General features: G+C 41.6%; 1 protein-coding gene across 3 annotated transcripts in view; it reads left to right on the top strand.

The window, feature by feature from the left end:
* The window catches only part of SIPA1L2 (signal induced proliferation associated 1 like 2), a 601,890-nt gene that overhangs the window by 362,441 nt on the left and 225,469 nt on the right, over window positions 1–13,980 (top strand). For all 3 annotated transcript variants that reach the window (XM_082249126.1, XM_082249125.1, XM_082249127.1), the window contains one exon: window positions 9,461–9,536. In XM_082249126.1, the coding sequence (XP_082105252.1) occupies window positions 9,461–9,536 (76 nt within the window). The remainder of the gene's footprint in view (window positions 1–9,460; window positions 9,537–13,980) is intronic.

Genomic DNA, 13,980 nt, shown 5'->3' on the forward strand with positions numbered 1-13,980 from the left:
AATGTCTTGGGATAAAAGGCTGAATTCATTATGCCCACATAAAAAAGTTGTTTCATATCTGCAGCATATAATACAGTATCTCTTTAGTATGTTTTTAAACAGTGATTGGGCTGTGTGTAGTCAAAAAATGTTTAAGACTTGAAATAAAGAATACCTCACAGGCTTCAAAATTGTTCTTTGAAGCAGGATTTTGCTACATCACTATTCATTAGGCTTTGACATATTCCAGAATGTGTTTCCTATAGATATTGTTACAGTATGTTTGTCACCAGCTGTCTGTATAATAGAAACTGACAGGTGTATATTATATTTAACCTGAACGAACAAGGCCATTCAAATAGATATAAAAAGTGATATAAAGAATTTTGTTAAAAGTTTTGAACAGCAGTTGCAATGCATACATTTTATTGATAAATTGAACCAAAGTGTTTCATCTGCACAGGTTCTGGAGTATTGATCCCCATTAGATGCAAGCTTTTTCATTTCAACTAAATAATAAGTGCTCAAATGTGTTTGTGAACAGCTACCTAAGCATATGCATTATAAACACAAAAAGGAATTTACAGTTCAATGCATTTAAGGTCATAATAGGTCAGTAGCGTGTGGTCTCATTTAAGAGACATTGGGGTTGATTTTAGGGGAAAAAGGGTGTTTACTTTGCAAGGAAAGCTGCACCATGCAAGGGCCAGCTTCCTCTTAGCTAAGCGAAGGTAGTGAAATTTCGCTTTGCAATAAATACCCATCTACGCACAAGGAAAAAAAAAAAAAACTGCATTTTTGTTTTCACTTGATTGGGTGATGGAAGTCGGTAGAGCATCACCTCATTCCCTAACGTCTGGGGAAAGATTTTACAAAGTTCAACTTCCCTTGTAAAGGGAACAGCCTATTTGTCTTTAGTAAATCATCCCTATTGTGTGTAACTTCTTATGTTACTTTAGCACCCTCCTAGGTAGGTGCTAGAGAGAGAGAGAGTATAGTTTTGAATCTTTTCTGCTAGTAAGGTCTGCTCATGGTGTTCAGGTGCAGCTCAGTTTTTCTGAAGTGTTTCACACTGGTCCAATTAGGAGGCATATTGGACAGTGGAAGGAAAACTGACAAATGAGTGCACAGGTATTTAGTACAGCCCTCATGTTTGGCACAGGAAAGTGCATGCTGAGATACTGTATAAATGCCAAGGTCACATGTGCTCGGGGTCTTTCAGCTGTAGAGCGGAGTCCCGGAGGGAGGAGGCGGCTGCGCCTCCTCTGTAGAAGTTGCCATGCAGCCTCAGGTGGTTGACCTGAGGGCCTGAGACTCAGAGAGGAGCTGAACCCAGAGGTCCAGTAGAGCTGACTGGAAGGGAGACACTGGAAAGGATCTGATTCTGCCCACAGTAAGTACAGATCTGTGTCATGGGCCCTGTCCTGAGAGGGCCATCCCTTCAGCTAGAAGAGTCAGTTGGCGTTTGTCAGTCAAGGGGATGCTAGAGAGTGTCCTGAAGATAATGTAGTTGCATCAAGTCTGCTGCTAGAGAGAGTAAGAAGACTTAATTCCTCCATACACGTTGCAGTATGGTTAAAGTAATGTGTCTGCTACCACAAATAACCTGGTGAGACCAAAAGAGAGTTGTCCTTATCAACTGTAAATAGTTCCAGTTGGAGTATTCCCTTCGCCTATCCAAGTTCCACATTAAATATAAAACCAAAACCCCTGAACTGTCCCAAAATGACTGTCTGCAGGCAATCAGAGGAGCCCCAAAAAGTCATCATACAGCAAGTCCTACGGGGACAGTACTACATTATCTATAGATTTTTGGGCTTGATAACACCAGTGGGCATAATCTTGACAACCTCTAGGTTAAGGCTCTGTAAAAAAGCACTGCACAACAATCCTACCTAAAATTTCAGTGGTGGGGAGAGAGAACACATGCAGCAGAAGGAATAAGGAAGATTTAATAACCCTATTGTTTCTCATTAACATGAACTTGTGGCTTTTCTGCAAGAAACCCAGGGACATGAAACCAAAACTGGACAAATTGGGCGTCTGTCATCTAGTCTATGGAAAGCTTTAGTTAAATCAATATACAATGTTGTAGTTCCAAAATGTTTTTGGAACTATATGCACAAACCTACATGCTTCGCATAGAACCAGCTGGTGAGACATAACCACCACCTAGCCCCCTCCACCCTCCCCTTTTTTCGACAAATATCTGTTAGCTCATGAGGAACTAGGGATGTTTGCATCTGGTTGCAAATCCTGTCAAGCAAAATACAGTGGTATGGTGAAGCAGCAGAGAAGAAAAATACGGATATAGATCAGGTATTACCAGCCCATGTTGTGAAAATAACAAAGCATATGATTAGGATGGGGTTGGCTCAAATAGAAGGGACATCATCAAAAAGAAGGGAGAATGGAAATACTCATATCATATCAGGCACCCCCTCTGCATTGGATCTCATAAGTATGGGCCTTCAGTGCCTAATCAGAAATCCACATAGGCTTCCCTTTGTCTTGTTATCAACTTCACAGAGAGACTATCCCAGTTATTTATCAATCTTAGGACATATAGGGCCCCATACTCTATGTAGAGCATGTCTGCAAGATAACTTGTTATGCCTAAAGCAGAGCTCCAACCAAAAAGGGAAGCTCCACTTGTTTGTTTCCTCCCCCCCTCCGCTGCCACATTTGACACCTTTCGGGTGGGAGGGGGGAGCGAATACCTGTCAAAACCAGGTACCCGCTCCCACTTCCGGGTAAAATCGCTGCAGTCGTTGTGCGGTGATCTACTAACTTTCTGGCCCCTCCTCCTTCTCCCCCGCTGCCTTCTGGGAGACATACAAGTCCCAGAAGACAGCAGGACCATTCAGAAAGCGCAGTGTAACTCGCGCATGTGCAGTGGGAAACAGGCTGTGAAGCCACAAGGTTTCGCTTCCTGTTTCCCTTGGTGAAGATGTTGGCACCTGCACCCAGAGCCTGGTTGCTGACATTTCGGGGTCCCTCGACAGGTAAGTGTCTTTATATTAATAGTCAGCAGCTACAGTATTTGTAGCTGCTGACTTTTAATTTTTTTTTACAGGCTGGAACTCCTCTTTAAGCCCAGAGTTATCTTTTTGGAGATGCTTTAAAGCAGTATTAAACCCAAACACAAAAATGTATGATATTGCAGTTTAACAATCCCTAAATATAATGGCTGTATTCATTTTCTTTTTTACCTGTGGATCACACCAATAACCAGCCAAGCTGTCCAGCAAAAGTGTCCGTTAGAGAGAGGGTTGAGACAAAACCATGTAACATTAACAATGGTGCTTACAATGGTCATCTTTTATTTATTATGTAAAAACTTTATCCTAAAAGGAAAAACCATCTTTTGCTGAACTGTCCGAGATTCAAACCGTCTAGTTGGCTTAAGACAAGAATTTTGTTACTGGCGAGGATAACCATTTGAAAAATAAAGGAAAAAAACCTAAAAAAGGGAAAACTAATTCCGCCACCACATTTACATTTTGGTAGGCTACAATATATTTAATTTTTGTTTTTAGGTTTATTACCGCTGTAAGTTGGTTCAATCTTCGAAGGAAGCAGTACAACACATTAATTTTATTTTAAAACAAATATTGCATGCAATCCATATATGTGACTTCTTGGGTACTTACATTTTCCAGAAAGGCAAACCAATTTGAGATTGTGGATCAATAGAATATTTTCTTGCTAGAAAATTGATTGCACAGAAGTGGATTTTGCCACATCCGCTGACAGTGAGGGTGTGGGTATCAAAAGTTCATTTGAAATGAGAGCATATGACCTTTTAAGACAAGAGAGCTCTGAATACAATTCAAAATATCTTGTCAGATAGGCTTCAGACATCTGTTTTGGCACCAATGGACTTACGTATATGTTTTATTTGTTTGCAATTTGTGATATGTAAGTGTAAATTATTTTAGATGGAGGAGGGGGAAAAAAGAAATGCAGATATGCTTTTTTTTTTCTAGAGAGAACCAAGGTTGGGTATATTTTGAAACTGTGATTTATTTTGTTATGTACTTATATTTGTTTGTTGGTATTGTGGTGGTTTTGTATGTGTGTTATATTAAAAATAATTGCTATAAACAAAATGATATGATTTAAAAAAAAAAAAAAAAGAAAAGAAATCCACACCTGTCCTTTTCTCATAGGTTTTCCTTTCATTTTTGCTTTGTATTTACTCAATTAGTTTTCGTTTTCACAATATCTATATGTCTGTCTAAGAAAGACATTTTAGGGGTATGATGTCTTCCGGGTCAGTTGCAGGCAGCAGGGAGAGTTTTCTCAGTTTTTCCTTCCTCACTGATACTAATACCCATTCGGACTGTTCAGTGTGCTACGTGCCAGATTACCAAACAACCCTTAACAGGGGTCCACTGCATTTTTTCATCCAGTCGGGCCAGATTGAGTGGGAGTAAATTCCCCCAAGTGGCCCTCTCTCACCTACCACCCACCCACAGGTGGATAGGTCAGTCCAGTGTAGCCATCAACTTTTAAAAAAAAAGGTTACCAAATAGGCAGAATAAGCAACCGGCCTATGGGCCGGACGTCATTTAAGGGCCCCGCAGCAACAGATAAAAATAATATTGATCTGACCTTGAGAGTATATTGCAGTGAAGCTTCTTTAAATTGCTTACAAAAGATACAAAAACAAATCAACTCAAAGAAATGAAAATTTTACATTAACCACTTGATCTCTGGAAGATTTACCCCCCCCCCCCGTATGACCAAGCCATTTATTGCGATACGGCACTGCCTAAATTTAACTGACAATTGCGCAGTCACGCGACGCTGTACCCAAACAAAATGTTTATACTTTTTTTCCCCACAATTAGAGCTTTCTTTTGGTGGTACTTCATCACCTTTATGTTTTTTATTTTTTGCGCTATAAACAAACACAGACTGACAATTTTAAAAAAAAAAAAAAAACACAATATTTTTTACTTTCTGACATTAAACGTAACCAATGAAAAAATGTCTTCATTTATTTAGGCCAATATGTATTTTGCTACATATTTTGGTAAAAAAAAAAAAAAATCCCAATAAGCGTATATAGATTGGTTTGCGCAAAAGTTATAGCGTTTACAGACTTTAGGATAGTTTTATTTATTTATTTATTTATTTATTTTTTTACTAGTAATGGTGGCAATCAGTGACTTATAGCAGGCCTTCGATATTGCGGTGGACATTCTGACACTAACTGACACTTTTGACACTTTTTGAAACCAGTGGCCCTAATACAGTGATCAGTGCTGAAAAATATGCACTGTCACTGTACTAAATGACATTGGCTGGGAAGGAGTTAACATCAGGGTTAATCAAAGAGTTAACTGTGTGCCTAGCCAGTGTTTTACTACACTGTGTGAGGTGCTTTTACTAGGGAAAGACATGGAATTTATTTCCTGCTTTACAGGGACACAAATTCCCTCTCTTCCCTCCTGTCAGAACGGCGATCTACCTTGTTTACATAGGCAGATCGCCTTTTGTTTACATAGGCAGGTCACCATTCTGCCTCTCTGTCTAACAATCGGCGGGTGCTAGAGGACATCGGGTACCGTACACCCGCCAATCAGGTTCCACTGTGTGTAATCACAGCAGGAGCGAGCCGCAGACGGCGCACATGCGTGCCCCCTACCCGGAGTGTCAGTTCACTTATATATATATGTGATCTGGTGCACTGTAGCAATTATTAATTAATTATTTGCATTTAATTTTGGAATTTCCAAAAACTGATGGCAGCTGCAGGGTGAAAATATTATTAGTTACACATACAGTAGGAGGGACCTTTTTTCTCTGTTTATTAATCAGTGTCACTTAGTCAGTTAGTGACCCTCCCAGCCAGTGTCTGTTAGTGCCAGATTGCTCACCACACTATCACAGTCTCACTATAAGTCACTGATCACCGCCATTACCGGTAAAGCATCTATAGCTGCGTAAATTCTAGTATATATACCAAAGTTTGTAGACGCTATAACTGTCACACAAATCAATTAATATACACTTATTGGGATTTTTTTTTTTTTTTTTTTTTACCAGACATGTAGCAAAATACATTTTGAACTAAATTAATGAAGAGATTAGATTTTATTGGATATGTTTTATATCAGAAACTAAAAAAGTGTGGTCAAGGGGTTTAGTATTCACAAAAGCTGTATTTATCAATTTTCACGAGTAACTAGGGGGGGGGGGGGGATATAGCTGCTGAAGTTCTGCTTTTTAATCCACTTTTTCTCCTCTGATCTGCTGATTGGTCAGTTTCAAAGCAGCAGCAAACTGATGAGGTCACCCCTGTGCTCTGCCCTTTTTAGCATGTTCTTTGGACTCTGCAAAGCAGAAGAGCCTAAATGGTGTGCATCGCTGTCCCCTAGGGCCTGTGTTAACGGGCTTTGATGGAAAATACAGCATGCTTTTAACATCAGTTTGAGATGCTTCTGAGATGATTCAGAATTCACTGCAGGTGCAGTAGATCCACCTGCCTATATACTTGTATGAGAAACAAAGAAATTCTGAAGTAACAAAAGACCATTGTCGCTGGCCCTCCCTAGTGCTACTCCTTCTGTACAGTGATTGCACTCTGCTAAAATGTGTACAGTTTTAAGGACTTATGCTCGCTGTATCTTAAAACAATTTTAAAGTGACTGTAAAGGTTAAGAAAGAGTGGCCCTGAACCTCCTCTTCTGGAGGTGCTCTTGGTTTCTCCTCTTCTTTGTCCATCACCATAACAAGCCACTTCCTATGGGGGCACATGTGTAGACTTGCTCCTGAGCCGGGCTGTGTGTGTCCATAGACTCCCTCTTCACAGGATTTAATTGACATTAGCAGGAGCCAATAGCTCCCACTACTGTCTCTCTGTCCTATGAGGAGAAAGCCACCAAAAGCAGGCACAGCGCTGGATTGAGTGAGGACTCAGGTAAGTATGGGGGGGGGGGTTGAGGGAGGGAAACAAATACTGGGACATTTTTTACCGTAATGCAGGTAATGCATTAAATTGGTTCTAAAACTTTAAATTATAACTAAAGGCATAACTTTTTTTTTTTTAGTTTTGGGTAGAGGACAGAAGGGTTAGAACATCTCTCAGTTTTTATTGATGTCTGTGTCCCCATTAGAGAGATTTCCCTTCACTATTTGTCCTGTTAACCATTATCACTGAAAGTAAAATTAAAAGAAAGTCTAAAATTTTGGGTTGTCCGCAGAAAAGTATTAGAGGGGAAATCTTCCAATGAGGACACTAGTTCTGGTGAGCCGGGGGGCGGGGGGGGGGGGGGGAGATTCCCTTAATTTGCAAGGATTTCCTCTCACTTCCTGTTTTGGCTATGGGACAGGAAGTAAAGGTAAAGCTCCCCATTGGGAGAAAAAAAGGCAAAAATAAAATTTACAGGTTTTAAAACCCTACCTTACTCTAGCCAAAATGAAAAAAAAAAAAGTTTTACCTATCTGTACATTCAGGTGAAAATCCTTCCGTGCTGCAGCTGCCCCCAATACCTCCTCCCCCCTTCCCCCCCTTTTCCTTACCTGAACCTATCCGGTTCAGTGATGTGCATAAGCGCAGCAGCTCCCACCACTGTCTCTCTCCTCATTGGACAGATTGATAGGCTCCCACTGCTGTCAATCAAATCCATTGACACGGGAGCGGGGGGCACGGGCAGAGTCCTGCTGTCCGTGGGGGCACCCGATGAAAATGAGGGGCCTGGAGCCCCAGCGGGGAACCACAGAAGAAGAGGATTGGGGCTGCTCTGTGTAAAACCCTTGCACAGAGCAGGTAAGTATAGGCATGTTTGTTATTTTTTATTAAAAAACAACCAAACTTTATAACCACTTTAAGCCCCCGTTCACACTAAGGCGACCTGTGAGGCGACCTGGTCGCCTCACAGGTCGCCGTAGGTCGCCTCCCATAGGGAAGCTGCGGACCCGTTCCAATAGGAGCGACACAAGTCGCTCCGACTTAGAAAAAGGGTCCGGAGCTTCTTTGGGGCGACCAGGAGGCGACCGCCATAGACTTCAATGTTATGAAGTCCGTGGCGGCCGCTCCGAGGTCGCGGCGCGCTGCTAGCACCGCGACCTCGGAGGTCGCCACCCGAAGTCGGATCGCTTGCATGTGAACGGGGGCTAAGATAAAAACTGTCCTGGCTTTAGAACCACTTTAATGATTTGCTAATGAGTACAAATTTGGATTATGGTGTGCCATTTTTGTTTGTTCAAGCATCATTTTACCAGTTGCCGACGACCCCACGTACATATACTGCGGGGCGGCGGCTGCTACAGGCGAAATCATGTAACTGCATTTCGCTTGTTATTTCCAGGTGTGGTGTGCAGGTGTGCTGACGGCAACTGTCCAATCACAGCAGGAGCCGATCAGCGGGTCCGGGCGACCCAATGATCATTCCCAATAGAGGCAGAACAGCGGTCTGCCTATGTAAACAAGGCAGATCGCCGTTCTGTGACAAGGGAAGAAAGAGATCCGGTGTTTCTACTAAGCAGGAACACGGATCTCTGTCTTCTCACAGTACAAGCACCACCAACACAGTTAGAAAGCACTCCCTAGGGACACATTTAACCCTTTGATTGCCCCTGATGCTAGAGTCATTAGTACAGTGACAGTGCATATTTTTTAGCACTGATCATATTGGTGTCACCCCGTGTCCGATTTGTCCGCCGCAATGTCGCAGTCCAGCTATAAGTCGCTGATTACCGCAATTACTAGTAAAAATTTAAAAGAATAAAAACTCCATAAAAATATCTCATAGTTTGAATATGCGAAAACTTTTGCGCAAACCAATCAATATATATGCTTATTGGGATTTTTTTAAACCCAAAAACATGTAGCAGAATACAAATTGGCCAAAACTGATGAAGAAATTGGATTTTTTTTTTACATTTTTTTTATTGTGTGTGTTTTATAGCAAAAAGGAAAAAATATATATATTTTTTTGTTTTTTTTTTCAAAATTATCGATCTTTCTTTGTTTATAGCGTAAAAAATAAAAACCGTAGAGGTATTCAAATACCACCAAAAGAAATCTCTATTTGTGGAAAAAGGGACATCAAATACATATTGGCCTAAATAAATGAAGACATTTTTTCATTGGTTATGTTTACTGTCAGAAAGTAAAAAAAATATATATATATATATTTTTTAAATTGTTTGTATGTTTTCGTTTATAGCGCAAAAAATAAAAAACACAGAGGTGATCAATTACCACTAAAAGAAAGCTCTATTTATGGATAAAAAAAGGACATCAACTTTGTTTGGATACAGTGTCGCACAACCACGCAATTGTTAGTTAAACTACTGCAATACCGTATCACAAAAAAATGGCCTAGTCATGGGGGGTGTAAACCTTCCGTAGCTGAAGGGGTTAGGTTAGGAATTGTTATGGTTCAGCTGATGATAAAGCACAGCAGTCCTACTAAATGTATTTGATGTGATTGATTTATGAATATATATCATGTTTTTTTTGCAGGCAGAGCACCTCACTCACTGGAAAAGTAAACCAACTTGAAGTGATTCTAAAAAAGTTACAAACAGACCTTCTTAAGGTAAGTGACCATCCTACTTATAAAAACATTGTTTTTACAATGCAGTCAACTAGCAATTATTTTTCCCAAGTTTACATTTTCTGAAATGTAGTCTTCTGTCAAAATCTGTATGCTTCCTAATACTTTTCACTTTGCTCATTCCTTTTATTTACATTAGGACCTTCTACAAATTTAAACCACAATCTAGATAGGAATGCCAAAGAATCACACAAACTGTTTGTAATGTAAAAGTTTGGATATATTTGCTCTGATATCTTAGCTGCTAATGCATTTTTTTTACCGTACATGGCTAGTTATGGCAGTGATCTCATTGGTGGAGAGGTTACATGCCGAAACAGTCTGTCAAATAAAACAAGGTCAGTAAGCATTCTGCTGTGTTATCTGCATACATAATCGTTACTGCGCCATGATATTGGATACAGCATAAAATGCCTTTTGCACTCAAGGTCAAGTGTAGAAGTTACCTAATAAAAATCTTACGTATTCACAGTATATGCTGTTAAAACTTCAAAAAGGATGAGTCACCCAAAAGCTCTCAAGTGTTAGAACTTATTTTAGTTTGACCAAGTTGAGGAGGGAGGGGCCTGTCTATGGCGCCAAACCGATGTGCAGGCTGACGCTGTGTGAGGAGCTGCCCGGAAAGATGCAGCTGAAGCCTCTCATCCCACCCGCGCTCACGAACTGCTGATTGCCCCCCCCTGGGATCTCGCCCCCCCCTACCTTCATCTAACTTACCGGGTAAGGAGGATCGGTAGACAGTGGTAGTAATCTAGCAAAACCGTGGGTGAAGCCGGATCCCGCCGGATGCGAGGGGCGGAGATCACGCAGGACGTGCGAGCACACGAGCCGAGCGGCGGCTGAAGGCGGAAGGCTAACTACAGTGGAATACACAGCGGAGGAAAGGCCATTCGTACCTTTCCAGGCACATTATCGCCGATCAGACCACCACAGAGAGAGGAGGGACTGCAACTCAGAGGCCAAAGGACAGCGAGAGCGCGGCCAACCAGGGAGTGGTGAGAGGGCGAAAGCCCGCTGTTTATTCCCTTATCTATTTTATGTGCAGTACCGATCATATCCTTTTGCCTTATACTACGAACAATACAAATGAAATGAGAACATAAGAACAAGGAATGGATAGTTAAATAGGAAAGGATGATGAAGGTTGAAATGTACAAAGGTTATGAGCTGTAGAGGAACACCACACTATATCCCTAGGAGAGGCCTGGCCACATCAAAAGGGAACCTAGGAGGAGTTTACCCACGTGTTGGATAAAAAGTTGGGACCCCCCTATACCCCAAGATGAACACATTTTCTTCATCAGTCCCCCTCTAAGTGGCATAGGATGAGAGGCTCCTACAGTTGAAGGCTAAATTAAAGCATTGGGTGCATAACCCCGGCCCCGGTATATGAGAATATTTAAATAATAAAGGAGAAGCTATGACAACTGAGGCGCCATAAAAAGGGTGAAAAGGACTGAGTAGAACAATTTGAAAAAAGTCTGCACCATTTTCTTCCACCAAATATCCAGCAGTGCACAAAGTCCAAGATCCTTACCCCTCAAGCAGTTACCCATAGAGGCATCGACCAAGGCTTCCCTCCCTTAGTCATCCTTAAGCGGTTTTATGAAGTTGTAGAGGAGTTTTTGAAGCTGTTCCCTTCTCCCCCCTTCCTAAACCCTCCAAACCCTCTGAATACATATATAAAAGACTAAATATAATCCCCCTGCCTTGAACCATTGAAGCGCAGGGGATTGCCACACATTAAAGGATTAACTTCCAATAGAGGCTTGGCTACATCAAAAAGGAAATCCCAGAGAAAAATACCCATTTCCCAAATAAAGGCTGGGGATCCCCCACACTTCAAGAGAATAACCTTCCTTACTAGTCCCCTTACCAACCCCCCTCATAGGGGCGAACGGGGAAAAAAAAAAAAAAAGGGGGGGGGGAACTCTACAGGTGGAAGGTCATACCAAAGTATTGTACTCACAACCCCTGCCTGGATATACGATAATAAGGAAATCGACAAATTGATACCCCTGAAAAGGGTGAAAGGACTGATCAAGATAACATAACTTGAAATAAGTCTGCACTGTATGCACCCATTGAATGTACAGCTGTATATAGAGTCTGGGATCTTTTTCACAAGCAGAACCCCTTAGAACCCTATTAAGGATTCCTGCTCTGGTTGCACGTTTCTTGGCTCTATAATATCATAGAACAGTTGTTGGAAGCTGCCCCCCGATCCCTAAAAACTTCTTAAATAAGTATACAGATACAATTAACACACTATACCAGTATTGAATTAATATTTGTGAAAGGACAACAGAAGAAGGATCAAAGATAAAAATGAAGAATAAGCCAACAAAAGAAGTAACAGGGAAACCTTCAAAATGCACGGCAAGTCCAGGGACTATTAAAATGTACATGACACCAGAAGGAAAAGGGCAAAATATACCACCAGAGAGGCAACCGGTAGTAAGACCAAAACAGAACTCTGAAATAAGCAAGAAAAGTAAAAGTAAAAAAAACAGGGGTGCAAGTGGAGAAGAAAGTCTGGAAGTATCAAGAGAAAGCACTCAAACTCCAGGAGATGAAGAAATGAGTAGAGAAGAAGAAATAAACGGAAATGAACCCCCACCATCAAAAACAGAGATGCAGGAAATGTTTGCCAGCCTTGAGAAGTCTATCAAAACTGAAATGGCTACCCTCTATGGGGACCTGGGACATATCCTGGTCAGGGTAGAGGACAAGATAGCCCACCATGGGAAAAAACTAAAAAATTTAAAGAAGCAAATGAAGAAAATGCAAACAGATCAGAGAAATATGTTATATAAAATGGAGGATCAGGAAAATAGACATAGAAGGAAGAACCTACGAATTAGAGGAATACCGGAGAAGGGACAAGCAGAAAACCTAGGAGAAATGTTAGAGAATGTATTTAATCCTCTCTTGGGAAAAGCGATCACAGACAAAATCGAAGTCGAGAGAATACACAGAATACGGAGACCAGCCAATATACCAAAAGAGAAAACAAGAGATGTGATTGTGAGATTCCATAAATACGAGACAAGAGCTCAGATATGGGAGAAAATGAGAGAGAGACCAGCATTATAATATGAGGGTGAAGAGCTACAGATTTTCCCAGACCTGGCGCAGGAAATGATTAATAGGAAACGAATCTTGAGACCAGTGGTGGAGGAACTAAAAAAACTAAATATACAATACTTCTGGAGTCACCCAGCTGGTCTGGGTGTACGGCGTGACGGAAGGACTTTTCTACTTAGATTCCCAGAAGATACCCAAGCCTTTTGTGAAGCTCTAAAATTACCACTGATAGATATTCTAGGATGGACTGACCAAAGGCCCTCAGAAGAGGAAACCGATGAAGAAGATTGGACCCAGGGGAAAACGAAGAAAAAAAAATAGGAAAAAATGACTAAAAAGTGAAAAAGGAATGATGAGGGGGGGGGGGCCTGGGGAGAGGGGGATTGGTAGAGAGGCGGGGGATGGGGAAGAGGAGCTAACAAGGTAAAAAATGAAAAAAAAAAAAAAACGGGCAGCCCCACAGTAGTCAGCAAGCCTTTACCATTCTGACCTAGGATTAGGGAAGATGGACGGAAAGGGCAAGCATGGCCAGAGCCCAACCTCGGCAACCAGTCGATGGGCAAGGGAGAAGGAGACATCGACAATCCTGGCTAAGGGTGGGGGGGAGGCCAGGCCCCCACAAGGGCAGGGAGGGAGGGAGGGGGGGAGGGGAGGGAGAGGGATACAGGGGGGAGAGGGGCTGGGGAGGGGAAAAAGAGTAGGAGGGATAGAAAGAGAAAAAACCCTTAAAAACTTGACCAACTCCGAGAAGAAAGAAAAAGGAAAAAAAAAAATAGAGGAACCAACTCCTATAAGACACAAATTGACCCAAAGGAACATGAACCCTTGGGTACAAGGGATGATATTAAAGCACAGACAGGAGAGACGAGAAGATATAAAAATGAGAAATGGTGGTAATTAAAATACTATCCTATAATGTACGAGGTTTAAATGCATCAGATAAAAGAAAAAAAATCTTAAAGGAAATCAATTACTTGAAAGCAGATCTAATATTTCTTCAAGAGACTCATATTTCCCACGCGTCCAATATTAGGCTATACTCACAGAGTCACCCTACCTGGTACTACGCGGACTCCACTGGGAGCAAATCTAGGGGAGTAGCCATTGGCATCGCCAGAGGCCTCAGATTTGCCCTAGAGGAGAGATTGGTGGACCCAGAGGGAAGATACCTCTTTTTAAGAGGGAAAATAGGAGAGGAAGAAATTACTCTAGCCAACATATATAGTCCCAATGTAAGACAAATAGGTTTCCTGGGTAGAGTGATGGGGAAGTTAATGACGTTTAAAAAGGGGGGAGTAGTCGTAGCAGGAGACCTAAATCTGTGCCTCGACCCTAAAAT

The sequence above is a fragment of the Pelophylax lessonae genome, assembly GCF_965119305.1.
Source record: "Pelophylax lessonae genome assembly, chromosome: 3".
Lineage (NCBI taxonomy): Eukaryota > Metazoa > Chordata > Amphibia > Anura > Ranidae > Pelophylax > Pelophylax lessonae.